This window comes from Vittaforma corneae (genome assembly GCF_000231115.1).
Source record: "Vittaforma corneae ATCC 50505 unplaced genomic scaffold supercont1.9, whole genome shotgun sequence".
Classification (NCBI taxonomy): domain Eukaryota; kingdom Fungi; phylum Microsporidia; family Nosematidae; genus Vittaforma; species Vittaforma corneae.
In genome coordinates this window covers 49,690-76,044 of record NW_006889842.1, presented here as the reverse complement: position 1 = coordinate 76,044, position 26,355 = coordinate 49,690, and the positions used below count along the sequence as shown (strand labels likewise).

Sequence of the window (26,355 nt, the reverse complement as noted above, 5' to 3'; positions counted from 1 at the left end):
CGTACTATGCTTGGGCAGGTTTCAAATGACCCTGGGCTAATTGCTAGGGGTGTAAAAATACACGTTAAATCTATGATTTAAGGCCTTATTATAATTCAGCTTATGCTTTGAAAATGACCCTTTATTTGTCCTTTTCAGCACAAAAACACTCTTGATTCTACCATGGACAAATGCCATGGCACAGGACATGCAAGGCTCCCTGTAAAGAAAGGCTGTGTAGCCTGTACACAGATATCCTCGCCTACTTCTGCTGACCCTGCTAATGCAATCAGTTACTCCATGGTAAATAACCGACTCTTGATCAATATTGGATGCAATGAGCTCACATCCATCAAACACCAGACATAGACCTGAGCAATAGTGACTATCTTCTATCTCTTCTAGACCATATTCAAGAATTTTATCCACTAAAATATCGGCTTGATGATTCACCTCTCTTTCATCTATTTTTTCTTTGTGCCGATTATACAAGTAACACGGCCATACACTGTTGGCAAGATCGTATTGTTCTCTTGTAATAGGCTCAAACTTAGGCACCATCACATGGATAATTTCGCTTGCTTGTATATCCCTGGCTGAGCCTACTTCTTTCAACAACAAAATTCTAGTCTTTTCTCCATCTTTAATCTTTTTAATTTTTTTAAATATCTCTGATATTCTCCAGCATATTTTTCTTTAACCATTTCTGAAATGTTTTCTTCCTCAATTTCAACAGCAAATGCGTCAGCAAAATCCATTTGGCGTTCTTCTTCATCGGTTTGTAACTTTTTGAACATCATCACTTAGGGGTCATAGAGTGCGAGGTAGTAGAGTGGCTTGTCATTTAGAATAAGCTATCTTTAAATACGAAAAGGCTGGTCTTCATATATGACACCACAGCAGCACTGCATACAAGATGTTATTTAAACACCCAGTATTTTCAGCTTTTAGCATCTAAAAATTTGTCTCCCCAATGTTCGAACAGGATATCCAAAAGAGGGTCACTTCGATTCAGTTTGGCTTGTTTAGCCCAGAGGAAATACGGAAAGGCAGCGTCGTCCATATTTTACATCCTGAAACTGTCGAAAATGGTATTCCTAAGGAGAACGGTCTTATAGACTTGCGAATGGGCACCACTGAAAGAAGCTTTCTTTGTCAAACATGCAACTCAACATCCTTTGAGTGTGTTGGGCATTACGGGCATATCGAGCTATCAAAGCCCATGTTCCACATTGGATATTTAGCCAAGATCAAAAAGACGCTTGAGTGTGTTTGTTTTTATTGTTCTAAAATAAAGGGCTCAAAGAAAAATTTAAGGCCAGGGTTGGAAGATTGCTGGACTGTTCTAAAATCCAAGTCTATATGCGAGGGTGAGGACATCCCCGAGGGCAAGAGTGGATGTGGCAACAGACAGCCATCCATACGTAAGGATGGGCTGAATCTGATTGCGTTCATGAAGGAAGATGTTGACGGAGAGGGCAAGGTGGTTTTGAACGGGGAAAGAGTCTATAATATTTTAAAGAAGATACCTACGGAAGACTCCATGTTTCTAGGATTTGATCCTGACAACTGCAGGCCCGAGTGGATGATGTTGACCACCATTATTGTTCCCCCACCAGCAATGCGACCCTCAATAGTTCTGAATGGCCACTTAAGGGCAGAAGACGATCTAACCCACAAGTTGGCCGATATTGTCAAGGCAAATGCGTATCTCAAAAAATACGAGCAAGAGGGCGCTCCAAGCCACATAGTAAGGGACTATGAACAACTACTGCAGTTCCATCTAGCAACACTTGTAGATAACGATATTGGTGGGCAGCCACAGGCTCTGCAGAAAAACGGAAGGCCTCTTAAGAGCATAACTGCAAGACTAAAGGGCAAAGAGGGGCGTATAAGAGGAAACCTGATGGGGAAAAGAGTAGATTTCAGTGCTCGTTCCGTCATTTCTCCTGATCCACTGATTTCTGTCGGCCAGGTAGGAGTCCCGATCAGCATCGCCAAGATTCACACATTTCCGGAGAAGGTTAATAGCTTTAATATTGACTATCTTCAGAAGTTGGTCAACAGAGGACCCAATGAGCATCCCGGCGCCAATTATGTTATCCGAAGTGATGGGCAAAGAATAGATCTCAATTTTAATAGATTTGATTTAAAGCTCGAAAATGGGTTTACTGTAGAAAGACATATGCAAGACAACGACGAGGTATTGTTTAACCGGCAGCCCAGCCTTCACAAGATGAGTATGATGGGACATAGAGTCAAGGTTATGTCTGGAAAGAGTTTTAGATTGAACTTATCGGCCACATCTCCCTACAATGCAGACTTTGACGGTGATGAGATGAACTTGCACATGCCACAGTCCTATGCCACCAAAGCTGAGCTAGGTCTCTTAACAGCAGTGGACAAGCAAATAGTCTCGCCTCAATCAAATAAGCCTGTCATTGGTATTGTACAAGACACGCTTGTTGGATCCAGACTTCTAACGGTAAGAGATGCTTTTTTCAACAAAAGAGAGGCCATGAATCTTCTTTATAGCTTTAATTCGTTTGGAAAGAAAAACGAAGACTTTTTGGACTATCTAAGGCCTACAATTCTTCAGCCTGTAGAGCTATGGACGGGCAAGCAGCTCTTCTCTGCAATTCTTCCCAGGATATTTTACATGCGTGATTCAAATGCAGATATTTCTGAAATGGACAATAAAGGATGGAATTCTATTAACCTCACTGATTCGACGGCCATTATAAGGAATGGTGTATTGTTGGCTGGTCCGATTGATAAGAAATCGGTTGGTGCCCAGCAAGGTGGACTCATTCACATCATTTTCAACGACTATGGGTCTGAGGCAGCCAAGAACTTCATAGACAACATTCAGAGAATTGTAACTCACTTTCTTCTTCACATTTCTTCATTTTCGGTTGGTATCGGCGACTGTGTTGCAGACAACAGGACACTTACTCTCTGCAAATCTGCTGTTAAAAGAGCCATGAGTGAGGTAGACGAGATTATAGCATTAACTAAGAAGAATGAATTGGAAAAAATGCCTGGCATGACGCTTTCTGAAACATTTGAGTCTCGTGTCAATGTCATTTTGAATAAGGCTAGGAACATTTCAGGCACATCTGCCCAAAACTCTCTCAATTCATGCAACTACATGAAAGCCATGGTATTATCGGGATCGAAGGGCAGTTATATCAACATTTCCCAAATTATCACCTGCTTGGGTCAGCAGAATGTGGAGGGTAAGAGGATCCCTTTTGGATTTTTTGAACGCAGTCTTCCTCATTTTTATAAATATGACTTTAGCGCCAAGAGCCGGGGGTTTGTTCAAAATTCATACCTGTCGGGTATGGATCCTGATGAGTTTTTCTTCCATGCCATGGGTGGGCGTGAAGGTATTATTGATACGGCAATCAAGACTGCAGAGACTGGCTATATTCAGAGAAGATTAGTCAAGGCATTGGAAGATGCTATTGTCCATCATGACTTTTCCGTCCGGAATGGAAGGGGAGACATATATCAATTTTCGTACGGCGACGACGGTTTTGACGCCACTTATCTTGAAAACGTGGTTGTGCCAATTGATAATTTTAAGGAGAGATATTTCATCGACATGTTCGGAGACGACAGCCATGCCATCTTTCCACATCAGGTTTCTACGGATGTATATCAGCTACTGCGCGACGACATTGATCTTCAAAAGCTTCTTGACAAGGAATATGAATATCTCTATGCCAACAGAAATCTTCTCAAGGACTCATATCCTTCACCTGTGAACATTTCAAGAATATTGAGCAAGTACAAAAAGACAACCATAGAGAGCATTAGTCCATACACCATCCTCAATTCGTTTAACAGTATTATGACCGGCAACAAAAGACTGGACTACTACATCAGATTGTCATTAAATGTGAAGTTTGTCCTTCTCAATCTCTCGCCTGCTGACTTTAATGCTGTGCTCTCTGAGATCAAAACCAAGATTCTCAGGGCCAAGGTAAATGCCAATGAAATGGTTGGCACACTGGCAGCACAGTCTGTAGGAGAACCTGCTACTCAGATGACTCTTAACACGTTCCATCTAGCTGGAGTAGCCTCCACAGTTACAATGGGGGTACCTCGTCTCAACGAAATAATCAATCTTGCCAAGTCCATAAAAACACCTTCTATGCAAATTTTCCTTAACAAGCCGCTTGGCACTGACATTGAAAATGCAAGACGAGTCCAAAATCAAATCGAGTTTCTTTCTTTGAAAATGGTCTGCGAGATGTCTCAAATTTTATATGATCCCAAAATTAGGACCACCTCGATTGGAGATGATAGAGAATTTGTTGAGACCTACTTCGAAATGCCTGACGAAGATATTGACTTTGATCTTCTCAGTAAATTTGTAATAAGACTGGTAATTTCCAGATCATCTATGGTTACCAGGGGGCTAACACTCGAATTCATATCGTCAAAAATTAGGAAGTTGTACGGATCTGGAATTCATATTATTACGTCTGATGAAAATGATGAACGTTTGGTAATTCGCGCAAGGTTCTTTGCCAGCAGCGAAGAGACATTATCTTCCCTCAAAGAAGCACAGGCAGAGATACTTAAGATTCATCTCCAAGGGCATACACAGATAAAAAAAGCTTACCTGACCAACCTTAACAAGCTCGATAAATCTGAATGGTGCCTGCAAACTGATGGCATTGACTTTTTATCCGTTTTGAGTGCTCCTAATATTGATGGGACAAGAGTGATGGCCAATGATATCTACGTCATTTACTCTGTCCTTGGTGTTGAGGCTGCCAGACAATCCATTCTAAATGAGCTTAGTCTTGTTATTGAGGACAACGGCTCCTCATATGTTAACCACAGACATATGTCTCTTCTTGCTGATGTTATGACGGTCAAGGGATATCTCACAGGCATCACCCGCCACGGTGTTAGCAGACAAAGCGCCAGTGTTCTCAAGAGGGCATCCTTTGAGGAGACCGTTGATGTTTTGTTGGATGCTGCTGCAAATTCTGAGCTAGATGCAGTCAAGGGTGTCTCAGAAAATATTATGCTTGGTCAGCTTCCTCCTGTTGGTACTGGTAACGTTGACATAGTTCTTGACATAAAGAAGATTGAGCATATTATTCCCAGATATGTTTCTCCATCGAAGGAGGGCATGTCTGCTCCACTCTACAGCCCATCGAGTGACTCTGTTGTGTCATGGTCGTCGGGCAATTATAGTCCCATTGGTACTGGCGGGTTTAGTCCCATGAGTCCTCTCAGTGCAGGATTTTCTCCTGATTACTCTGGATATAATAGCATCCAGAGCCAGACATATAGTCCTACAAGCGCAGGCTACAATATCAGGAGCCCAGTTTATAATGCCACCTCACAGGTGTATAATCCTAGAACACCCAACTTTGCACCCGTGAGTCCAACATACAATCCCATGACCTCTATGTATGCGCCAACATCATTTGATACTAGTCTTTCAAGTGACCACCATAAACCCACATCACCCTCATATACTCCATTGAGCCCTTCCAATAGTCCTGCCTCTCCAAGATATTATGGCTCCTATGAGCCTGCATCATCCAGCTACAGTCCAGCAACTCCGGGATTCAAGCTCCACTCGCCGACATACAGCCCGTCCAGTCCCAGTTTTAATGAAAAGTGGAAAGATGATGGCAAGGGTAAAAAGTAAACAGCCGTGCTAATTAATTTTTATGTCTCGTGTGTTATTTTGTGTTACACCAGTCTATTTGGATGTGTTTTTGCTTCCTTGCATTGAATACCCCATCTTCTTTGTTTCAATAGAATGATGAGAGTAAGAACAACAGATGGCAAAATTCTAGAGTTAGATGAGCTATATGCCTTAAAAAGTTATCTACTCAGTAGCTTGGCAACAATCCAATCGGTAGAAGAGCCGATTGATATACTGGTCGACTCCAAGACCATGAGAATTATATACGATTTTATGATTCGAGACAATCATGCTCTAAAACGAGAATACAACTCGCTCGAAATACACTTTTCGAATGAGACTCTGTCATATTTTGATAGTAAATCAACTTCTGAGGTTATAAGCATATGCAACGGTGCCAACTACCTTGAGTATCCGTACTTGCTTGAGGTTTGTTGCAAAATATTGGCTATTAGATTGAGCCAAGGCTCAGCCAAAACCAAGAATGAAGTGCTGGGAGAGAGAAGAATAACTGAGGAGGATATGAGCTTAATAATCCAAGACTTCGACTGGGCAAATGAGAGCATTTGATAAACGTGTCGAAATTGGTTAAAATAAATTATGTATGTTAGAAATTCAACAGAGATGTTTATGCTGTAGAGTGGCCTTTGGAACACTGCATGAAACGTGTGGGGAATCAGGCTTCTATTAGCAGTTATATTTTACTTAGTAAACCAAAAGGTAGAAACATAATTTAAGTTTATTTAGTGTATTTAAACTGTCTGGTTGGCTCTCTTTAATATCCTAAGATTGTTGGATGTTCTTAGATGTAGGACAGTTGATCCAACCATCTGAAGACAAGCTGTAAACAAAAACAGTGCCAAGACAGATGGAAGCACTCCAAACCCGTCCATTCCAAAGTTTTTAATTGTTCTTTCGCCGGTCACCTTCAAAAAATCTGTATTTTCTGGATCTTCAATTCCCGATAGCTGATTGTGGACTAGTGCCCTGTATCCGTAATGAATAGGCGAAAGCCAAAAGAGCCATCTGAGGAACTGGGGATGTGACTGCGGATTGGAAAAGGCTCCGCTGTAAAGGAAAAATGCAACGGTAAACGTTACTCCAAGCGCATGGGCCGACTGCGTGGTAGATGCTAGTGTGCCGATCGTTAATCCCCAGGATATGGCATAGCAGAGTATAGAAAAGATAATAAAAAGAAACTCAAGCATAGTCTTCAGGTTCATTCGGAGCCCAATAAACATATATACAATAATATTGTATGGCATGCTGTAGAGAAGATTGAATAGAAGCTCGGTGAGGAACTTGGAAAAATACGCCTCAAATCCTGTGTACAATCCCGACATTCTTTCCCTGCTGATTATCTTCTTTTCTTCAATAAATAGATTCATAATGGGATTGCTTACTCCAAACAGCTCACTTTGACAGATAAACGTGAGGATCCCTCGGAAGGCGAAAATGTTCGCACCAATCACTCCAGTGTTGAAAAACGTACTGCCAAATATGAACGCAGTAAAAAGCTTTTGGAATATTTTGACTTTTAGATAGTTAAAATTCCGGTAGTAGTTCTGAATAGACCTGGCAAGGAGTATTGTATAGCGAGTCCCCGTAGAATACTCCTTGGGTGTCTTGATTTTCGTTAGAACTGCAGGTTCTTTAGGCTGTCTGATAAAGTTCCACTCCTTTATTATAATTTGAATCCTCTTCTGGGACTCCTCGTGTAGCTTTTCAGTCCGTGTATCCAGTGCCAGAACATCTAAGAAGAAGTCCGTTGGTGTGGCCTTTGGAGGTACCTCAAATCCACAGTCCTCAAAGAACTGTATGCAGCCAGAAACTGTACCTTCAAATACGCTTGTGCCCTGACACATAAGAATGATTGAATCAAAAAATTCAACCATTTTGTACGACGGCTGGTGGATTGTGATCAAAATGGCCTTGTTGAGATTGGCTATCCTTTTGAGGAGCATTAGAATGTTCAAAGCGTTGAAGGAGTCTAGGCCAGAAAGTGGCTCATCTAGCAAAATTACTAGCGGATCCCCAAGCAACTCAATCCCAATGCTTACTCTTACCTTCTCGCCGCCGCTCAAATTTATCAGGAAGGTATCTCTTGAGGACGTAAGTCCCAGTAGGTTGATTAGCTCTTCAACTTTTCCAGAAATATCAGAATGGTCTTTGCATTTGATTTTGGCCACAAAATAAAGCGTCTCATAAACTGTCTGCCACTCATAGCAATGCACCTGCTGCCTAACATAAGAAACGAGTCTGGGCCATGTTTTTGGATCTCTTTCTAGCCCATTTATTTTGATTTCGCCATTTAAGATCATTCCTGGCATGTTTCCTCCAGCTATGCTGCTGAGAAGCGATGTCTTTCCAGACCCACTTGGCCCCATAATTGCTGTTATTGTATTTGAACGTATGCCTCCTGATGTATTTGATATTATTCGCTTTCCTTCATCGTTCCTTAGTTCTAAGTTGTTCCAGATAACCTCACAGTGATCAGAATCTATTTTATGAAAGTCCATTTGGGGCAAATTTTTGTTGAATTGTTTTTAAATAAAAAAACGAAGTAAAAACACATAATGAATACTTAACTATTAATGTGCCAGTAGCACTTGAAAGTAAGAAGTAGGAGATTTATTTATATTAAATAGTTTCTGCATTGCCATTGTCTGAACAGAGTCTGTGCGACTCTCTAAGGTTGTTTCTAGTTCTATAATGAAGAACAATAGTTCCGATAATTTGGTACAAAAATGCATATCCTAGCACAACAAACACATTTGCTGTTATCGATAGGCTATTCAATCCAAACGAATCAAATGTTTGAGGACCCTCAATCGTAAATTGGCCAGTAGACTCAGATGCACTTTTCTTCGGACTATTGCTGTTTGATGAGAGGCTATTAATTTGATTGGAGCATAGCGCTGAGAACGCATAATAGACGGGCGATAGCCAGCACAGCCACCTGAGCCAGGACGGAATAAGCCGCGGATTGCCTACAGTTCCACTGTATATTAGATAGAACACGTTCAGCGAAACACCGACGATCTGGGATGCCTCTGTTGTTGAAGTTATAGCCCCGATGGTCAATCCAAACGATATGGCAAAAATATCCACGGACAGTAGAATCAATAAAAATATTACAAAGGTGCCAAAATTAGTAATTAGCCCTACAATGTAATACGTAGAAATGGCATAAGGAACGGTAAAAACCAGAGCATAGCTAAACTCTACTGCAAATTTGGCCCAGTAGGCCTCATATCCCGTATACAGCCCGGACTTCCTTTCCCTGTCAATGATTTTTTTTTCTTCATTAAACACATTCAAAATGGGAGAGCTGGTTCCAAACAATTCGTTTTGAATATAAAGGATAATGACTCCACGAAATGAAAATGCATTGGTGCCCTCCACCCCCAGTTGAAGAAAAGTTAATGAAAATATAAGACCTATAAAGACTCTCTGAAATATCCTACCAAAAATATACGAGGTATTTCTAATATAGCTGGTTATCCCTCTTATGTATAGCTTTTGGAATACAAATTTACTGGAGCGCTCTTCTGTCCATCTAATCGGCTGAACCATGCTTATCTTGGGCTCTACTTTTATTTCATTCCATCCCCTCCTGATCTTTCCTATTCTCTCCATTGATTCTCTCTTTGCAGCTTCGTTTTTCGTATCCATTGCTAGCACATCCAAAAAGAAGTCTGTGGGGTTGGTGTTTTCAGGTAGCTTAAATCCGCAGTTTTCAAAAAATTTTATACAATCCTGCATTGGTCCGTCAAAGATCGACGATCCCTCACACATGATGATTATTTTATCAAAGTACTGCGTCATTTTGTAAGATGGCTGGTGTATTGTTATCAGCACTGTTTTTCCGATGTCCGCTATCTTTCTTGCTGTTTCAAGTATGTTTAAGGCATTGAATGAGTCGAGACCTGAAACAGGCTCATCAAGCAGAAGCACAGGCGGATTTCCTAGCATTTCGATTCCCAAGCTCACTCGAATTCTCTCGCCCCCGCTCAGATTTTTTACTAATGTGTCTCTTGACTCTTCCAATCCTAGCAATGACATGAGCTCTTCTACTTTTAGTTGTGCCAGACCGCTATTTCTCAGTTTTATCGATGCTACAAATGTTAGAGTCTCGCAAACAGTTTGTTTTTCATATGCAGGGAAGAATTGCCCGACATACGACACTATCTTTGGCCAGGTTTCTATGTTTCTGTTGTATCCATTTATCTTTATTTCGCCCACCAGCTTCAGCTCCGATAATATTCTGCCTGAGATTGTGTCGAGAAGTGTTGTCTTTCCAGATCCACTTGGCCCAATTATTGCGGTGAGTGTTTTAGGTCCTATCTGTCCACTGGTATTTTTAAGGATAGGTTTTCCTTTCTTCGTATACAAACTTAGATTGTTCCAAGTGACTTCACACTCTAGTTCATTGATCATGCCTTCCAAGGATATAAAACAAAAAAATGTGATGTCACCATATTTATCCACAGCATGCACTGGCAGTATATTGAGACTTTGGGCATCAACTTTACAAATAAAGATATAGAGCTCGTCAAACTATAGTAGAATATGCCTGAATGCATAATTTCCAGTACAACAAATATACAAGCATAATCCGCTTTAAGCTGTACTGCTAGTTGGATGCAAGATTTGCTGATTCAGGTGCCTTCTCCAACCGTTATCTTCAGACCAAGCTATTAACTTAACTATACTTTAAGCATGCCATTAATGAGTAGTTATTAATGGCAAAACGTAGATGGTCTCGGCAATTTTTTAGATTAAGGAGGCCAGAAAGCTTTGACTGGTCGGTTTAAAACATACCCCTGTAATACCTCTAATAACAATAAAGTATACTCCTTTCATGGTAACGGAAGACTACATCAAGGTCAGCTATCTTATTGAGGTAATTTCAAAGTACATTGAACTAGTCAAAAAGATATTTGAAGACAAGGAAAATCTTCTTGAGAATCTTAAGGGAATGGAGGGTGTCTATGTGATACTGCTGACAGCTTATGGACTTTTCTTGGCAACAGCTGGTATCAAGTTTAAGAGAGTGTCTCTGAGTTCCCTATTTCTCTTTATAATTTATAGTATTTTGAAGAGCTATCGCGACTACGCAGATAAGGTTGCCAAGCCTATTAACGACTTTTTTACCAGTTGATGCGGTTAAGAACATCGACATTTTTGGAGACCAGGAGAGGATGATACTTGGATATCTGGTTATTTCATTGATTATACTATCCATCTTGTCTGCTCTGTTGTTCTGGGTCAGAATAGCTGGACTGGGCATACTGATATTTATTGTATATAGGCTTTATAAGACCTATATTAAAGGCGGCGAGAACATAGAGTCATCTCCTCTTGAATTTGTTATTGTGGCAGCCATCACAATTATATTTGTAATACTGTTCAGGTGGGTGGAGGAGCTTATTATAGATCTTATCATTTGTTTTTTGGGATCCTCGGTCATTCTTGGATTCTCCCACGGATATTTTGGATTTCCAGGGGACTATGATGCATTTTACAGTTCATTTTTTGAAAAGGGAAAGACCATGGAGACGGTGAGAAACATTAACTTTCTATACGTCACCATACTGACGGTTGCTTGTACATTTGCGCAAAGAAGTGTTTATATAAAATAAATGTGTGTAAAGTGGTATTTCATTAACCATATATCCAATAAAATGTTATGTGGCACTAAGCTTCAACTCAGGTTGACTGTTAAAATAAAGATTTTAATTGAAAGATGCTACTTCAGAAGCACTGACTGTGGAAACCTTAGGCTCATTACGTGCAATTGGCATGATAACTCCAATGTGCTGCTTGGCGCCAGCTTCCTTGGCCTCTTTGAACGATTTGTAGAGAGTTATCTTTCCAAGATACTCCTTCAGTCTCTCAACATTAGCATTGAATGCCTCCGCATTGTTGTTCTTTCTTCTCAAATCTACTGCAACACCAACTGTTCTGGCGTATCTGTAGTCCACCCCAGCTGCTGCACACTCTTCAGCAGTAAAGCCCCGTCCAAGTCTGATCTTTTTGTTATGTCTAATAGTAGGACATCTGACTATTGGTTGCAGTTTCTCTGTAGGCATGGGTGCACAGGCACGGGCCTTTGCCTTTCTGGATTCGCTTCTCCTCTGGTGCCTGGCCGGCTGCTTGAACCACGTTTTTATTCTCAAAGCAGTCTTCTTGAAGTGGTTTGAGTGTACTGCATTATTCCTCTTCATGAAGGGAGAAAAAAAAAATTTTTCAAGGCCCATGGCTCAGACTGTAACCACAAGAGGAACAAAGAAAACAGCAGTTGCTACCTGCAAGTGTGAAAACACAGGTAGGTTCGAGGTGAGAATCAACAAAATTCCACTGTCGATTCACCCTGATTCCCTCATGTGTGCAAAGTTTGAGGAAATTTTGAAAATTGTCCCAGAGGAGATCTACAGCAACTTGGATTTTGAAGTTACAACAAATATGAAAGAATGCGGTTCTGTAGGAAGAATATATGCAGCAAGACAAGCTTTCTGCAAGGCCATTGTTGCATTTCTGAGTCTGTATTCTGACGAGTACAAGAAACAGGAAGTAAAAAATGCCATACTTGCATTTGATAGATTTGCAATTGTGGCAGATTCAAGAAAGAGAGAGCCAAAGAAGTACGGCGGCCCAGGAGCGCGTGCAAGATACCAGAAGTCCTATCGTTAAATTACTTATTCCAGTTTATTGTCTGTTTTATCTCTATATGAAGTTTGTAAAAATTTTTAAGATAAGGAAACTGTGGCTATTGGGAATCCTACGTGGCAGCACTGTAGCGGGGTTCTATTGCCATGTTTTGATGCACATTTGACAATTAGAAGTGCCTTCATACTTTTCCCGAAAACCCTAACGGTGATCTACTAAATGCTAATATCAAAAGATGATTCACCATAAAAAAGAATTCGTGCCGTTTTAACGATATTAAAGATACTATTTGGCAATACCGAGCGCTTTATATGTATAACATTCCACCACGTTTTTGATATGTGTCACATTCTTTTAAATAATGCCATTGGCTTTCTTTTTTGTTCTCTTTTCTACACCCCAATGAACGAAATCCAATTGGACAGCGGACTCTTCAATTCAAGATGTACTAAGATTTCCAAACACATTGCTGCGCCCCTCCTCCTCCTGTTGGGGAAGAGTTCGGATGTACAGGAGTACAACATGAACTCTGCACTCTTCCACTTTCTTCTTGGATATGAATTCCCAGAAACAATAATCATAGTACAGGAAAACCCAATTATTGTAACCTCTCCAAAAAAGGCAGTGATCCTTCAGCAGATAGAAGGACTGAAAATAGTGATAAAGAACAAGGATGATAGCAACATCGAGAGCATTCTGGACATGTTCTCGGGGGTGTATGCGGTTATTGATAAAGATAATATAAAGGGTGATCTTGCCGGGAAAATTTTTTCAAGAGTGCGCACAAAGGATGTAACCTCTGATCTGCTCGAGATACTCTCTGTTAAGGAGCAGGGTGAGATTGATTATATTTTCAAGTCAGGAATTGCAGCTAATTACCTATTACAGAAGAGCATCGATTTGATCAGGGATGACGAGTTTTCTAGAGATGCTCTTGAGGCATACATGGATGACAGGATCAGGGGTATCGACAACTCTCTAATTGAGTTTGCGTTTGATCCTGAATTTTCCTCCAATCACCTACGATTGGGCATTAGATATCGTGGGTATTGTACAGAAATAGCAAGAAGGTTCATGGATGATCTTTCCGAGCAGTATGAGATTCAAAAATTTGTTCTTTCGCTTGTTAAGCCTGGTGTGTGTTCATCAGATGTTATGTCCCAGGTCGAAAGCTTTTTAAATTCTAAAGGATATACGTCCTACAGTGTGAGGCTTTATACTGTTGGGTTAATACAGTCTGAGCTGACTTTTGAATCCAGCTTTATAGTTAAAAACAAAATGTGCTTCTGTTTAAATATTGACAATTCTTTTTGCAATACATTTGTAGTCAACGATCTTCCGATATTTGTTACGAAGAAGGACTTTGCGGAAGATTATTCGGTTACAAAGATGAGATTTCGCAACAAAAGTAATGATGCACAGCTCATTGCCAGGATCAAGGAACATCAAAAAGAACTTCTGGAAAGTCTTGTGGAGGAAAAAGTTAATTTCTATAAGATACACGGTGCTGAACAGATCACTGAAAAAAATGGTGTGAAAGAAATATCCACCTACCAGAAAGATTCCTTAGTGCCTCGATCTGACAAGATCCATCTCGACTGGGATAATTTCTTCGTTCTCGTACCTATTCTAAGCTATTCGGTGCCCTTTCATATCTCGACTATCAAAAATGTGTCTATTGTAAATCCAAATGACGAGCCCCGACTGAGAATTAATTTTAAGGAAAGCAAAGAAATAAAAGAGGCATTTGACGTGAATAAGGAATGCGACACGAAGATAAAGTTTATTACTCTGAGATGTGGCAATGTCGAGGATATGATTTCGCAGATAAACGAAATGAGGAAGGAGTTCAACAAACCCAAGATTTCCCTGCCTACGCAGCCTGTGTTAAAGGAGAAGTTCAAGAAATATGCCTTGCCTGAGGTTTATATGAGGACAGACAATAAGAGTGCCAACAAAAAGATACTAGGAAACTTGGAACTTCACGAAAACGGATTCAAGTACAATGATGTGAGTATCCTATTTTCGAATATCAAAAATATTTTTCTTCAGATGGGCGATATTGAAAACCGCACAATCCTCCACTTCAACTTGAAAGAACCCATCTTGTTTGTAAAGCCGACATCTAACGTGCAGTTTTTCAAGAAGTTTACGGTGGCATGCCACGACACATCAAAGAGAGAAGGTGAGGATATGGAGCTAATGCGTGAGAAAGAGGAAGAAGAGGAATTAAGCAGGATCAACGCAGAGTTCGTTGCATTTGTGGAGCGCATTGAGCAGGAGACTAATCTCAAGGTCCAAATACCCGAAAGGGGGTTTTTGGGCGTTCATTCTAGAGAAGCGGTGCCGTTTTATCTTACGAATGAATGTATAGTGAGTATCCATGAACTGCCCTTCTTTATACTGAACCTCGATGAGGTGGAGGTGGTCAGCTTTGAAAGAATTACTTTCGTCACAAAGACCTTCGACTGTGTCTTTATATTCCACGACCGATCTCATCCACCGGTCATGGTCGGATCGATTGAAACCACAAAGCTAGGCTATCTCAAGGAGGTGTTAGATTCCCACAACATCTTATTCATGGAAAACAAGGTGAACATCAACTGGAACAACCTTATGCATACAATCATGGAGGATCCGTTAAGTTTTTATGAGAGCGGCGCTTGGGCCGAGCTTTTAAGGGAAACAGAAGAGTCCGAGTCCGAGGAATCTGGAAAGAGTTCATCTTCGGCTTATACTGATGACGACGAAGAAAACGATGACACCACTAGCTATGATGAAGATGAGGAAGTACCTGCTTCTTCTGTAGATTCAACAGAGGAGGAGGATGATTCCTACCTCGCAAGTGATTCTGAAGACTATGATGAATATAGCGATGAGGAGACTGAAAGCGAAAGTTCAGATGAAAAACCCAAAAAGCGTAAATCCAGAAAGTAAATTTTGGCATTAAACAAATAACAATTCATTTGTATAAAAAGCTGCGTTTCACTTATCTTAATTAAACGTCTACTATTCCATTCTGTTTAAGTTTTAATCTTGATGCTTTTATTAGCTTTGTCGTTGATTTAATTAAAGAAATATACTTTGTTACTTCTAGTCCCACATACTAGTTTTCCATCGTTGTAATCAAAATCATAAACTTCATCTTCACAGACAAGATCGCTCATTATCTTTTTCTTACTAATCTTAAACATTTTTATCGTCTTGTCTTTTGAACAAGAAATGATTAAATCGTTGTACACTTTGACTTTATACACGAAATTAACATGGAAATATCCGCAAAGATTTTCACCTGTTTCAACACTCCATAGCTTGACTGTTTTGTCAAAGGAGGCTGAGGCAAACGTCAATCCGTTGGGGCTGAAACATAAACTCAGTACTTCTCTCTTGTGCTGCATCCTTTTGAATAGTTGAAAATCTTTCCAAAGTATAATTTGACCGTTATCGTCCCCGGAAATAATAAACTTCCCATACGCATCAATGCAGTTTACCTGTGACGAATGTCCAACGAGATCACAAATATATTTCATGTTCTGGTAAACAACAATTCTGTTGTCCGACCCGCCCGTGATAACCAGGTTGTCATGCATGCAGAGAGACCTAATGGCCTTCGAGTGGTTCCATGTGCCAAGAATAGAGCCCTTGAAGTCCCAAACAACGCATGTCGAATCTCTGGAGCAGCTGACAATTCTATCTTTGTGAACTTTCAAGGCAGATATTCCATCCTTGTGCCTTGAAAGCGTTCTAATATGATTGCCCTGATGGTCATAGATATTGACCAGACCATCCATTCCACCAGAGACAACGTAATCTTCGTTGAAATCAACACCAACTACCCAGTGGCTGTGCTGCTGCACAATTTTAAACTGTCGTTCTTGTGAGCAAATCCCAAAATCTAACAGTCTTGTCTCCACCCGTAGTAACAACAATGCCATTTGCAAATCTAGTACAAAGAACAGGACCTTGATGGCCAGAATATGTGCTTGAGCAGTAAAATGCTGGCTTTGCCGAGGGAAAGTCTTGTGATAGCCTTATTTTCTTTATTTCCTCTACATTCTGAAGCTGAGAAGTTGTCAAGCAGTTCTCTAGACTGTTTGTGATGATGTTTCCGTTTATGAAAAGATCTTGTGCAGTGTTGATAAGAGATCTCAGCTGGTGGACATCAATTGAGTTTGGAACTTGCAGCACTTCACTTATTTTCTTTCCATCCTGGTCTTCAAACTGAATTAGAGAAAGACTCATTGAGTGTGGAAAAATTTTTCAAAAAATAAGATTACAAAACTGCCTATGGTAGTTTACTTTAGCGAGTAAAGCACACGCATACTATGATTGGATGCAATAGCATGAGTATAGCTACTAATATAGTGTGATCAATACTATACCATGTCCGATGGCCAATTAGTAACCGACCATCTGCGAACAACAAGTTGCCAAATATTGTTGCCGTTGCATTCTTGTTTAAATATTCGAATGCTTTGTTTATTTGCATGCTGCAATTATCTATTTAATTCTTAATATATCAATAAACAAAAATAATATCGCTTTGAATTTTATTTGAGAGAATCTCGAATAATATGGGCATGTAAACCCATATTTTGCTTCGATTTATGCATAAGATGATGAATAAAATATACCTGTCCATGGCAGTTTTGGCCAGAACGATTACCGGAAAGAGCTTGCAGGTTACGGGGGCAATATCTAACATTTCCAGGACCATTATATTCTTGGCTCAATACTACACACTGACTGTTGAAGAACCACACATTGGTAACTTCGTAGATATTCAGACGCATGTGCAAAATCCTAGCCTGGTTTTGAACATCTTTAACACCGTTAAATCCGACTTTGATGAGCATCAGTACCAAAACGGTGCTAACGAAGTTCAAGCTGCACTGTCTAGAAAGAATCGATGTGAAAAATATGCATCAGAATATGGAGATAGCATCAAAGTTCTATATCTGTCCGACACCAATACCCTTTTTGATGTTTATCTGAGAACTTTGGGGATAACCTACATCATTGATTGGACTAATTTAAATAAAATACCAAACAAAGCACAGGCATTAGAAGATATTAATAGTCATATAGTTGATGGTGTAAGGGTTGAGAATATTAGGAATTATTACGTGTTCAAGGTTAATATTGGTGGAATGGCATACGTTTTAAAACGAATAGATAGGTACAACAGAAATAGCAATGGTACTAATGATCTTGAAGCTACCAAGTTTGACTCGCCCCATATTGTAAAAATCTACTTTGCCTTTGAACGAACCCTTGAGGACTTACATCCAGCAAAGGTGATGTGGTACCTGAGTGAATATCTGGAAATAGATCTGGAAGATGAAAACATACGGTACGATAAGAATGGGCTAAGAAGAATAATACACGACGTACTTCTTGGGTTAGATTGCTTGCACAGGCAGGGCTATTGCCACAGGGACATCCATATTGGAAATGTCAGAGGAACAAGAGGTCCCACAGGCAAGGAGACATTCAAACTGATTGATTTCGGGTACTGCAAAAGACTTGAGGATTCCAGTGAAAGTTTGATAGGCATAGAAATCGTGACGGTAGGACATTTGCTTGGCTGCCTGAAAACACGTTTATTAACTAAAAGTGAAAATGGATACAGCCAACAGTATGCGAAGACCATTGGTCATGACATCAACTGTGCAGTGGCTGGAAGCGAGGATTTAGCAGATTTTCATTTTGCATGCTTAGGACTTGTGGAAAACCCGCCAACATCAATAGAACAGCTGCTAGGGCTTCCTTTTATCAAAGGAAGCCCTAGCGTAGAAAATGACCAGCTTGGCAAAAGATGATATGAATAGATCAGCTGGTGAATAAAGATTCTTGGAAATAGATGTTAAGCACAATATTTGCTACATTATTAATAATACATCTAAATATTAGTTTATTAAACATCAAACACCAGCTTGACATTCATTGAAAGTAGTTCGCAGCAGAGATACTTGAAAACATAAGGCATTGCAACTCTCATTAAACTTTTCGATCCGCAGCTGCAATAGTCTTTGCCTGTAAAGAGAATGGTCTTGCAATCTGAGCAATATGTGAATTCCGTGCGGTCTGAGCAGTTCATTAGTCTGTCCTGAAGTGCAAATGACACTCCATGGGCAATGAGGGCATCCTTTTCCATTTCTCCAAACCTGATGCCTCCTTTATTTTTACGGCCTCCAACCGGCTGATGCGTCGTTGCCACAACTGCACCTGATGTCCTAACCTGATACTTGTCATTCACCATGTGTCGAAGCCTTTGGTAGTAAACTGGTCCAATGAAGATATCCGTTCTAAACTCCGTGCCGGTAACACCAGAGTACATAGGCTCATTTCCATAGTAGTTAAAGCCGCACTTCTTAAGCTCTTCGCCTATGCTTTTTGGATCGCTTTCATCAAAAGCCACATTCTTAATAAATGGTGACGCATCCTGGATCTTACCTAATGCCATAGCACTCTTACCACAAATACTCTCTAATAGCATTCCAATAGTCATTCTAGAGGGAAAGGCGTGCGGATTGATGATAATATCAGGTCTAAGTCCATATTCAGTAAATGGCATGTCAATCTCCTGCCAAAACATAGAACATACGCCCTTTTGTCCATGTCTAGAGCAGAACTTGTCTCCAATAGTGGGATTTCTTTGTATTCTAAGAGTTATTGTAACACATGGCACATCTCTGCTAAAGATTCTGACAGCCTCAACAAATCCTGATTCAGCACCATGGTATTTAATAGTCCTAGTGCCCAGATCGGGATGGACATATCTTACCAGTACATCATCCGTCTCGATTCTGGCTCCTTTGAATGGAGTAAAGTCAATATGTGCATTCTTTTCAAGCTCGAACTTTTCGTTTTTGTAAATAAATGCGCCAAAAAGACCTCTTTCCGTCGAGCTCTTGTTTATGACAACGGCATCTTCCATATCATATGCAGTATAGCTAAGAACAGCAACAATGCAGTTGATTCCAATCGGAAATTCCTCAAATGTGCTATATGCACCAGTTCTAACCATAGGCGACTGTAGATAGCTAACGAAGAAATTCTTGCCATCCGTTCTGAACTGCTGGTTGAAACACGCAACACCCATTGCCTGCTTAGTCATCTGGCATTGGTACATATTTCTTGGGCTGGGATTATGGTCAGAGAATGGAATGCATGCAGCGATGGAGCTAAAAATATTTGTGTTGTCAATTTCTCTATATTCAAATTCGAAGGTATCTTCATTCTCTGCCTCACGGTCATATTTACTGTAGGCGTCTTTTGTTACGTACTTTGACAACTTGATATTCAAAAATACCTGTTCCTTCAGCCCAATCCACTCTTCTCTCTTAAGTCGGACATTGAAGACTTTTCTATACAGATTGCTGTAAGAATCAAAAATACACACCGATTCGTCAATGCCTTTCCCATATTCGTAGCATACTTCAAAGCAAAGACCACTCTTGGCCCGGTATTCTCTCAGGGATTTTGCAAGACCGGATGGATCATTAGTTGTCCCGCTTAACTTTCCATTGTAAAACACAGGTACTCCTGTGTTATATCCTCTATGGGGAGCCACCACACCAAAGTCGTACAGAATCATGTCATCAAAGACATATGACTTGTCAGAAACAAAGCAAGACTGAGACAGATGGAAAAGAAGACCACAAGGCGCACCATCTGGAGTATTTATTGGGCAGAAAAACCCCCAGCTTTCTGGCCTGAGCTTCCTAATCGATGTTATTTTCAAGTTTGAGAAGAAAGTCCCTCTTGAAACACTGGCAAAATGAGAAGTAAACCTCCAAATATTGATTCTCTCGGCAAGGACAGTAAAACTGCTATTCTGTAGCAAGTCTGAGCAGCATACTGTTGTAATATTTCCAGTAGATAGGAACCTCTTCATTTTCAAGCCAATGTCAAAGTCCAACGACTCAAAGTGTTTCTTAATTTTTTCTAGCTGCAAGTCTGAAAGTTCGCCAGTAAGCTCTGCAGCTTCGGAAACATTAAAAGAAGTGGTAGAGTCAGTAGTGGACACCCTGTTGCGCAGAAAATACATGATCTTTGTCATGAAGGATCGTTTTATCTCGTTGAGCTTTTCTCTAAAACAAATAGGTATGAGTTGTAACTCAGTATACAGCTCAAAATTAGAAGGAACATCAACGTCATCAGGTTGTATCTTACCGTCATAGCATCTAAATAACTTCTTTATAGCCTCTATAATGAGCAGATATTTGTCTTCAAACTTGCTCAAGTGAGGGAGAACAACTCTGTCTATAAAGTGTCTGCCGCACTCCTCATAGTTTTCAATCTTTAAGATTGGCTTAAACCTAGCACCAAGATAGTCCAGGCACTCCTTCTGGCTGTAGCAGGGATAATCCTTCATCCTCGCCAGCATCGCCAAGATCCTCTGATCCGAGCCCAAGGCAACAAAAATCTCCTCGTCTGTGCAGTTAGCCAATGCACGAAGTAACAAAGTAACTGGTATGAGGTATACTCTCTTGTTTACGTATATCTTGAAATGCATGTTTCCATCTGCACAATACTTTATTTCATTCTTCTGTCCTATTTGTTCCTCACTCACGCTCCTTATGGAAACGCTGTAATCTGTGTATGTGCTGTCTTTGCTCTTCTTTTGGTGTGCAAATATAAAATTCCTCTTTTGTGCAACATGGAACCTCACCATTCTATCATACCCATCTATAATAAAATACCCACCAGGCTCCTTAGGATCCTCTCCAAGCTCATAAAGATTCTGGCTGCCATTTAGATTGCACATACATGATCTCAGCATTACTGGAAATACTCCAGCATCTTTATATTCGTTAAAAATAACATTTCCTCTGTACTCTAGCTTTATTTTCAAAAAGACGCTCCCGCCATAAGTAAGATTCTGCTCTCTACAGTCCTTTGGAAGTAGCCTACGATCTACTGTTCTTGTGTCTTTGCTGTTTTTTCCTTTTTGAATCCTAAATGGCTTATGTATCTCAAGCCCATCAAAGGACAGTCTCAGACCAGAAATCTCAAAAGGTGGAGTGTTGACAACGGTGTTTAGCAAAATTTCTTTATCAAAAAGAGCATTGAACTGGTTTATGTGCATGTCTCCAGTTTCTTCGCTCTTCATTGTGGGATAAAAATTTTACAAAAATGAAGGGTAAAAAGACGGTTGCTTATAGCGCTTGGTATACTCCATTGAGTGCAGTACCTATATCCGTACTTTCTTGTTTCCCATTCATCAACTGACTGTCGATGCAACCAATCCCAATAAATGATTGCTTATTTTATTAAACATTCAAATCTTTTATTAATTAGGCAGTTTGCATAAACAATGAAAATTACTTTAAATGGCCAAAAGGGCAAAGGCAGAAAGAAGAGCATTTCTAACACTACGGTTGATGATTCAACAGCACTCCAACATAAGAAAGCCAAAGGCCAGATGGTTGTTCCCGACTATATGCACTATTATAACACTCCCCAGGGATTTTCGCTGAGAGTACCTCTCGAAAGAAATTCAAATACAAATCAGATTGTGCTTGGCCCATCTGGATTGTACAGTACACGTAAGCCATCGCTTTTGACGGAAAAAGTTCCCAGTAATGGCACAAAATATAGAGAAAGTGTGGATTCTGACATTGAATTTCTTCTAACATCGAGTTCGGAACGATCAAGAGTTGTTGAAATACCACGGAACCAGCACTTATACGGCCAAAAAGCAATATCAGGCCACTTGGACAATAATATATTAAAAAGCAATTTTGATGGCAATAATGCGCTGGAAAACAATTTGGACAACCAGAACATGAAAAACAACCGTGATAAATGTGAAGGTGGCAATGCAGAACTCAAAAACTCGTACTTCTCAAAAATCGATCAAATTTTTGATATCAAAAATGATCCAAAGGAAAGACTAAAGCATGAGGAAAATATCAACGTTTCTGAACTGTTAAAAACAAAGGAGGACGCACTGCGGGATATTCTATACAATATTCCACACTACTTCTATGCTTTGAAGAGTGATATTTGAATTTTAAGTGTAAGTATGAAAAGACAGCAGCAGATCTTATAGAGCAAAAAAAGGTTAACGAGACTCTTATTCAAAGAGTTAATCAACTGGTTGAGGACACCACAAGCAAAGGAGAAACCATATTCAAGCTGATGAGCGAAAACGAACTATTAAAGAATAGACAGGAAGTCTTAGACTCGTATAAGCTGGAAAAGGACAATTTCATAGAAATTATGAAGAAGGATTCGGACGGCAAAACACAAGAAATCAATGAGCTAATTAGTGAGAATGGAAAGCTAAAGTGTGCACATTCGAAACTGTTAACAGAAAGGGATCTTCTTGAAAGAGAACTGAAGGAATGTGGGAGAAATTTCATAAAGCTGGAAAATGAAAAGAATGTCTTGAAGACCGAAATAGAAAATTTAAGGATATTTACCGAGAATACCCTAAAAAGGTATTTAGACTCAAGTCTGTTCGGCGAAATCGAAAGAATATGCCTAGAAAATCGAAAACTGGTGTATTTCCAGCACTTTTTTGAGACCGTCAAGGCCGAAATGGCTATTTTCCGGCAGGATTTTAGGGTGTTTCAAAAGAATATTGAAAGTGGCAGGTCAAAGCTCTGCTTCAACATTGGCAATCAAGGTGAATATGTCAAAGGCCTTATTTCAAAATCGCGCCACCTTGAAAATATTAAGAAGGACCAGAAAGAGTCGTTCTCCAACATCTCCAGCAAACTCAGCAGCGTAAAACAAGCATTAGACACACTAGTTGAGTCAGCTGGTAAGTTAAAAGGCCTGTTTTCCGTGGAGAAATTAAAATTGGGATTTGTTAACATAATCAATGCGCAGAGAAGTGAGTTTGAAATTCAAAAGCAGACATATGAAAAGAGGATAAAAGAGCTTACTGAGAAGATTGAGGAAGAGGAGGATATTTGGGATGTATTTGAATGATATGAGACTAAATAAACACTGCTGTATCCTCAAACATAGCTGTCTGGCACTTAATGCTGTCACATTTGGTATGTTCGTTTATAGTTTGATATATTTTAAGATCAATGATCTTTCCATTGCGCTTGGTAGTTTTAATTTGAGAGTAGTTAATATTAAAGCTAGTTACTAAAATTATACATTTATTACAAACTATAAATTGCAAAATAAATGGCAACTGAAATTGGCATGGCTGTTTTGACTACACTCTTTCATTTTGCTTTCGACCGCAAGAGCTTTCGCCACCTCATTTGTTGGCTATAAAAACCAATATAAAGTGCTGCTGTTAATTCTGTTAAGTATATTTGCTTATTCTAAATCCTAGAATATTTGAACTTTTCTTCCTTTCATTTTTAAAAAATTTTGCAGTGGGGTCCTATGAAGAAAACTGTCAGCCTAAAGTTAACGCAGTGTTGGTTTGCAGTGGCAAGATGCCTTTTCAGTGATTCCAGTGCATTTGGAATAGGAGGTGCAGATCATGAGCTTTTGCTTTTGTCCCGCTCGCGCCATTTTCCATCCTCTGAGGAATTTGCCAATGATGTGATGAACCGTGGAAATAACGTGTATGGAAAAGAGCACTTTAATGATCTGTCTGATAATATCAAAAAAATTATTACTAGCGACTATCCGACTCCTGAGGATTCGGATAGCAGTTTGTATAAAGGAAGCAGTGTGCAGGAGACACTCGATGACCATTTGGAGGATCAACGTTTTGGTCTGGATGCCAATGGTCATATTCAGCTTGAAAAAAGCTCCATTGGAGCTGATAATCCTCATCCGAGCACACCCACTTTTAGTACTTCGTCGGCTGAAGCTTCCCCCTCATCTGATGCCCATGTTGAAAGCGAAAATAGTCAGCAGGTACCAAAGGGTTTTGAGCATGAAATATGCATGGATCCTACCGCACCCAGTGATTCTGCTGACTTGAACAATCAATCCAATGTGAGTGTGGTGAATGATATTCTTGAAGAAAAGACAAGCTCATATTCTGCTATTGAGAATGCATCAAGTATGCAGATATCTTCAAGTAAGCCTGCTGAAGTGTCCAATCCAGTCATCTCTGATTTAAATCCTAAAAGCAATAACTTAAGTCAAAATGGTGGAAAAAGTTTTGCTAACAATGCTATCGAAACTGCTATACTGGCTAATTCATCTTCAGCTCCCTCTTTATTACATGCATCTGAAGTCTGCCCAAATCCAAATAGTGCCGATGGCTTTAAACATCTAGTCAATTTGCAGTCTCATGTCGGCGGTGAATCATTGGCAATGGTGAGGGAGCCATCATCAGACATGACTGCTGGTGTGTTTTTAGATGTTCCAAATCTTTATGAGAATGCGCGGAACCTGGCTCAACAGACTCAGCAGCTTATTGCTGAATTGGTGAGCTATTTTGTTAATAGTGTTGTTAGTTATGTGGGCTACACGCATAGTTCAGTCAAAGCTGGCTTTAGCTACGTTCAATCCGTTGCTGATGAAAATGCTGTTCTAAAGGCCATTGGTTTCAATTTAGCCTTGCATTTCATTCGTCTCGTTATGGGCCTTATTGAAGAATGCATTACTTTCGTCTTTAAGTGCTTGTCTCTAGTACTCCAGACACTTAAGAATCTGATATCCAGTCTTATTTCATTGATATTGAACAATATCCTAGTTACTATGCTTATTTTAACTGGTTTTATAACTGTTGCCATAATTACTATTTCCATTACCATATTTTTAGGCTATAACACTAAGTTAGCAAACTGGTTCAGAAAGAGAGCTAACAAGATTGCTACAAATGATACCAGTAAAAGACGCATCATTGAAAATGCAAAGTCGAAACAATTTGTTGATAAACATGGCCTGCATAAGGCTGGCACTGCTTCGCAGTATGTTATTAATGTTGGAAAACAGTCCAATTCTAACAGTAGCAAATCCAATACCAAGTCTATACCTGAGCAACCAAGTTATGAGATACCTAAAGTATCTACCCAAGTAGACGAGGAGGACAGCAGTCACATTGCCCCTAAACAAGATCTTCAAAGCCAATTAACTGGTGAACATGTTGAAGTAGTCGATGCAAAAACTTACAGTGAATCAGCTATCAAGCCGACCGCAACAGACGGTGAAACCAACGATCAATCAGCAGTTAAGGAACCCATTTATGACCATGAGAACGACATGGAAGAATTTAATCCAAAGCTTGCAGTAATTCCTGGATTAGTTGAGGCTGGTATTTAGTTCTAAGATTAAATTTTGGTTTTTATTTTGCATCTGGCCTAAAAATGTATTTTATAGTTTAGCTTTGGCACTCAATAGACTGCTATTACTTTCACACGCTCATTAAGCAGTGTTTCTTATTGCCATTATCTATCTCATCAGCATCTATTGTTGTTATTCATTTTCGTCCCTGCCCATGTACATCTATGAAGACTTCAAAAGGATTCTAGACACAACCACTAATCTGATGAACAAAATAAAAACATGCTCAAAGGATGAGATAGAGGAAATTCAGATGAGAATCGACAGTAATATTCACGCATTAAGACTAATGGCCTCTAGAATTGAAGACTCTGAGACCAGAGCCACCTTTCTGAAGACCATCCAGTCTCTTTCCACAAATGTTGTGTTTGTAGAAAGCGAGGGCCCACAACGGCGTAGAAAGCAGAGAGAAAATGCAGGTGGCGATGAGTTGGTTGGCGATGAACTGTTAAAAAACTCAAGGAAGCTAAAAGAGATGGCCGATGAGTTTAAAAATAGTCTCCAAGCAGATAGAAAAATTATTGAAAAACTAGGCGGAAAAATGAATGCAAGCAGTCAGGAAAGCACTAAAAGTTTACAAGCGCTCGACAAGACAGGAAGAAAGATCAAATCAAGTACATTCATGTCATTTGCATTCATGATATTCGTTGTGGTGTATTTTATAATTAGATTTCTTTAATCAAAGAAAAATGCCAGGTGTTTCTCGGCTTTGTCGTGTGAATGGTGCTGAAAAGGCCTCGTTGCTATTTATAGCAGATGTATTGCCAATAATTTTTAAGTTAAGCGGACCTTATTTAAGC

General features: G+C 39.8%; 17 protein-coding genes across 17 annotated transcripts; 10 read left to right on the top strand and 7 right to left on the bottom strand.

The window, feature by feature from the left end:
• Nucleotides 1-36: 36 nt before the first annotated feature.
• On the bottom strand, nucleotides 37-594 carry VICG_01167 (uncharacterized protein; the record flags this gene model as incomplete). Its single annotated transcript, XM_007604551.1, has 1 exon — nucleotides 37-594. The coding sequence occupies one exon, from the start codon at nucleotides 592-594 to the stop codon at nucleotides 37-39; it is 558 nt and encodes a 185-aa protein (XP_007604613.1).
• Nucleotides 595-952: 358 nt separating this feature from the next.
• VICG_01166 (uncharacterized protein) lies at nucleotides 953-5,662 on the top strand (the record flags this gene model as incomplete). The annotated part of the gene is made up of 1 exon (XM_007604550.1): nucleotides 953-5,662. One exon carries the CDS (start codon nucleotides 953-955, stop codon nucleotides 5,660-5,662), a length of 4,710 nt encoding a protein of 1,569 aa, XP_007604612.1.
• Nucleotides 5,663-5,779: 117 nt separating this feature from the next.
• VICG_01165 (uncharacterized protein) lies at nucleotides 5,780-6,232 on the top strand (the record flags this gene model as incomplete). Its single annotated transcript, XM_007604549.1, has 1 exon — nucleotides 5,780-6,232. The coding sequence occupies one exon, from the start codon at nucleotides 5,780-5,782 to the stop codon at nucleotides 6,230-6,232; it is 453 nt and encodes a 150-aa protein (XP_007604611.1).
• Nucleotides 6,233-6,414: 182 nt separating this feature from the next.
• Nucleotides 6,415-8,181, bottom strand: VICG_01164 (uncharacterized protein; the record flags this gene model as incomplete). The annotated part of the gene is made up of 1 exon (XM_007604548.1): nucleotides 6,415-8,181. The coding sequence occupies one exon, from the start codon at nucleotides 8,179-8,181 to the stop codon at nucleotides 6,415-6,417; it is 1,767 nt and encodes a 588-aa protein (XP_007604610.1).
• Nucleotides 8,182-8,302: 121 nt separating this feature from the next.
• Nucleotides 8,303-10,102, bottom strand: VICG_01163 (uncharacterized protein; the record flags this gene model as incomplete). The annotated part of the gene is made up of 1 exon (XM_007604547.1): nucleotides 8,303-10,102. The coding sequence occupies one exon, from the start codon at nucleotides 10,100-10,102 to the stop codon at nucleotides 8,303-8,305; it is 1,800 nt and encodes a 599-aa protein (XP_007604609.1).
• A 764-nt stretch (nucleotides 10,103-10,866) lies between these two features.
• Nucleotides 10,867-11,307, top strand: VICG_01162 (uncharacterized protein; the record flags this gene model as incomplete). Its single annotated transcript, XM_007604546.1, has 1 exon — nucleotides 10,867-11,307. The coding sequence occupies one exon, from the start codon at nucleotides 10,867-10,869 to the stop codon at nucleotides 11,305-11,307; it is 441 nt and encodes a 146-aa protein (XP_007604608.1).
• A 93-nt stretch (nucleotides 11,308-11,400) lies between these two features.
• Nucleotides 11,401-11,892, bottom strand: VICG_01161 (uncharacterized protein; the record flags this gene model as incomplete). Its single annotated transcript, XM_007604545.1, has 1 exon — nucleotides 11,401-11,892. The coding sequence occupies one exon, from the start codon at nucleotides 11,890-11,892 to the stop codon at nucleotides 11,401-11,403; it is 492 nt and encodes a 163-aa protein (XP_007604607.1).
• A 31-nt stretch (nucleotides 11,893-11,923) lies between these two features.
• VICG_01160 (uncharacterized protein) lies at nucleotides 11,924-12,358 on the top strand (the record flags this gene model as incomplete). The annotated part of the gene is made up of 1 exon (XM_007604544.1): nucleotides 11,924-12,358. One exon carries the CDS (start codon nucleotides 11,924-11,926, stop codon nucleotides 12,356-12,358), a length of 435 nt encoding a protein of 144 aa, XP_007604606.1.
• A 378-nt stretch (nucleotides 12,359-12,736) lies between these two features.
• VICG_01159 (uncharacterized protein) lies at nucleotides 12,737-15,271 on the top strand (the record flags this gene model as incomplete). Its single annotated transcript, XM_007604543.1, has 1 exon — nucleotides 12,737-15,271. The coding sequence occupies one exon, from the start codon at nucleotides 12,737-12,739 to the stop codon at nucleotides 15,269-15,271; it is 2,535 nt and encodes an 844-aa protein (XP_007604605.1).
• Nucleotides 15,272-15,399: 128 nt separating this feature from the next.
• Nucleotides 15,400-16,248, bottom strand: VICG_01158 (uncharacterized protein; the record flags this gene model as incomplete). The annotated part of the gene is made up of 1 exon (XM_007604542.1): nucleotides 15,400-16,248. A coding segment is annotated over one exon (849 nt), but the record flags the coding sequence as incomplete, so codon positions are not given.
• Nucleotides 16,196-16,576, bottom strand: VICG_01157 (uncharacterized protein; the record flags this gene model as incomplete). The annotated part of the gene is made up of 1 exon (XM_007604541.1): nucleotides 16,196-16,576. One exon carries the CDS (start codon nucleotides 16,574-16,576, stop codon nucleotides 16,196-16,198), a length of 381 nt encoding a protein of 126 aa, XP_007604603.1.
• Nucleotides 16,577-16,941: 365 nt separating this feature from the next.
• VICG_01156 (uncharacterized protein) lies at nucleotides 16,942-18,156 on the top strand (the record flags this gene model as incomplete). Its single annotated transcript, XM_007604540.1, has 1 exon — nucleotides 16,942-18,156. One exon carries the CDS (start codon nucleotides 16,942-16,944, stop codon nucleotides 18,154-18,156), a length of 1,215 nt encoding a protein of 404 aa, XP_007604602.1.
• Nucleotides 18,157-18,251: 95 nt separating this feature from the next.
• Nucleotides 18,252-21,452, bottom strand: VICG_01155 (uncharacterized protein; the record flags this gene model as incomplete). The annotated part of the gene is made up of 1 exon (XM_007604539.1): nucleotides 18,252-21,452. One exon carries the CDS (start codon nucleotides 21,450-21,452, stop codon nucleotides 18,252-18,254), a length of 3,201 nt encoding a protein of 1,066 aa, XP_007604601.1.
• A 204-nt stretch (nucleotides 21,453-21,656) lies between these two features.
• On the top strand, nucleotides 21,657-22,352 carry VICG_01154 (uncharacterized protein; the record flags this gene model as incomplete). The annotated part of the gene is made up of 1 exon (XM_007604538.1): nucleotides 21,657-22,352. The coding sequence occupies one exon, from the start codon at nucleotides 21,657-21,659 to the stop codon at nucleotides 22,350-22,352; it is 696 nt and encodes a 231-aa protein (XP_007604600.1).
• Nucleotides 22,349-23,281, top strand: VICG_01153 (uncharacterized protein; the record flags this gene model as incomplete). The annotated part of the gene is made up of 1 exon (XM_007604537.1): nucleotides 22,349-23,281. The coding sequence occupies one exon, from the start codon at nucleotides 22,349-22,351 to the stop codon at nucleotides 23,279-23,281; it is 933 nt and encodes a 310-aa protein (XP_007604599.1).
• Nucleotides 23,282-23,695: 414 nt separating this feature from the next.
• Nucleotides 23,696-25,534, top strand: VICG_01152 (uncharacterized protein; the record flags this gene model as incomplete). Its single annotated transcript, XM_007604536.1, has 1 exon — nucleotides 23,696-25,534. One exon carries the CDS (start codon nucleotides 23,696-23,698, stop codon nucleotides 25,532-25,534), a length of 1,839 nt encoding a protein of 612 aa, XP_007604598.1.
• Nucleotides 25,535-25,709: 175 nt separating this feature from the next.
• Nucleotides 25,710-26,234, top strand: VICG_01151 (uncharacterized protein; the record flags this gene model as incomplete). The annotated part of the gene is made up of 1 exon (XM_007604535.1): nucleotides 25,710-26,234. The coding sequence occupies one exon, from the start codon at nucleotides 25,710-25,712 to the stop codon at nucleotides 26,232-26,234; it is 525 nt and encodes a 174-aa protein (XP_007604597.1).
• Nucleotides 26,235-26,355: the final 121 nt, after the last annotated feature.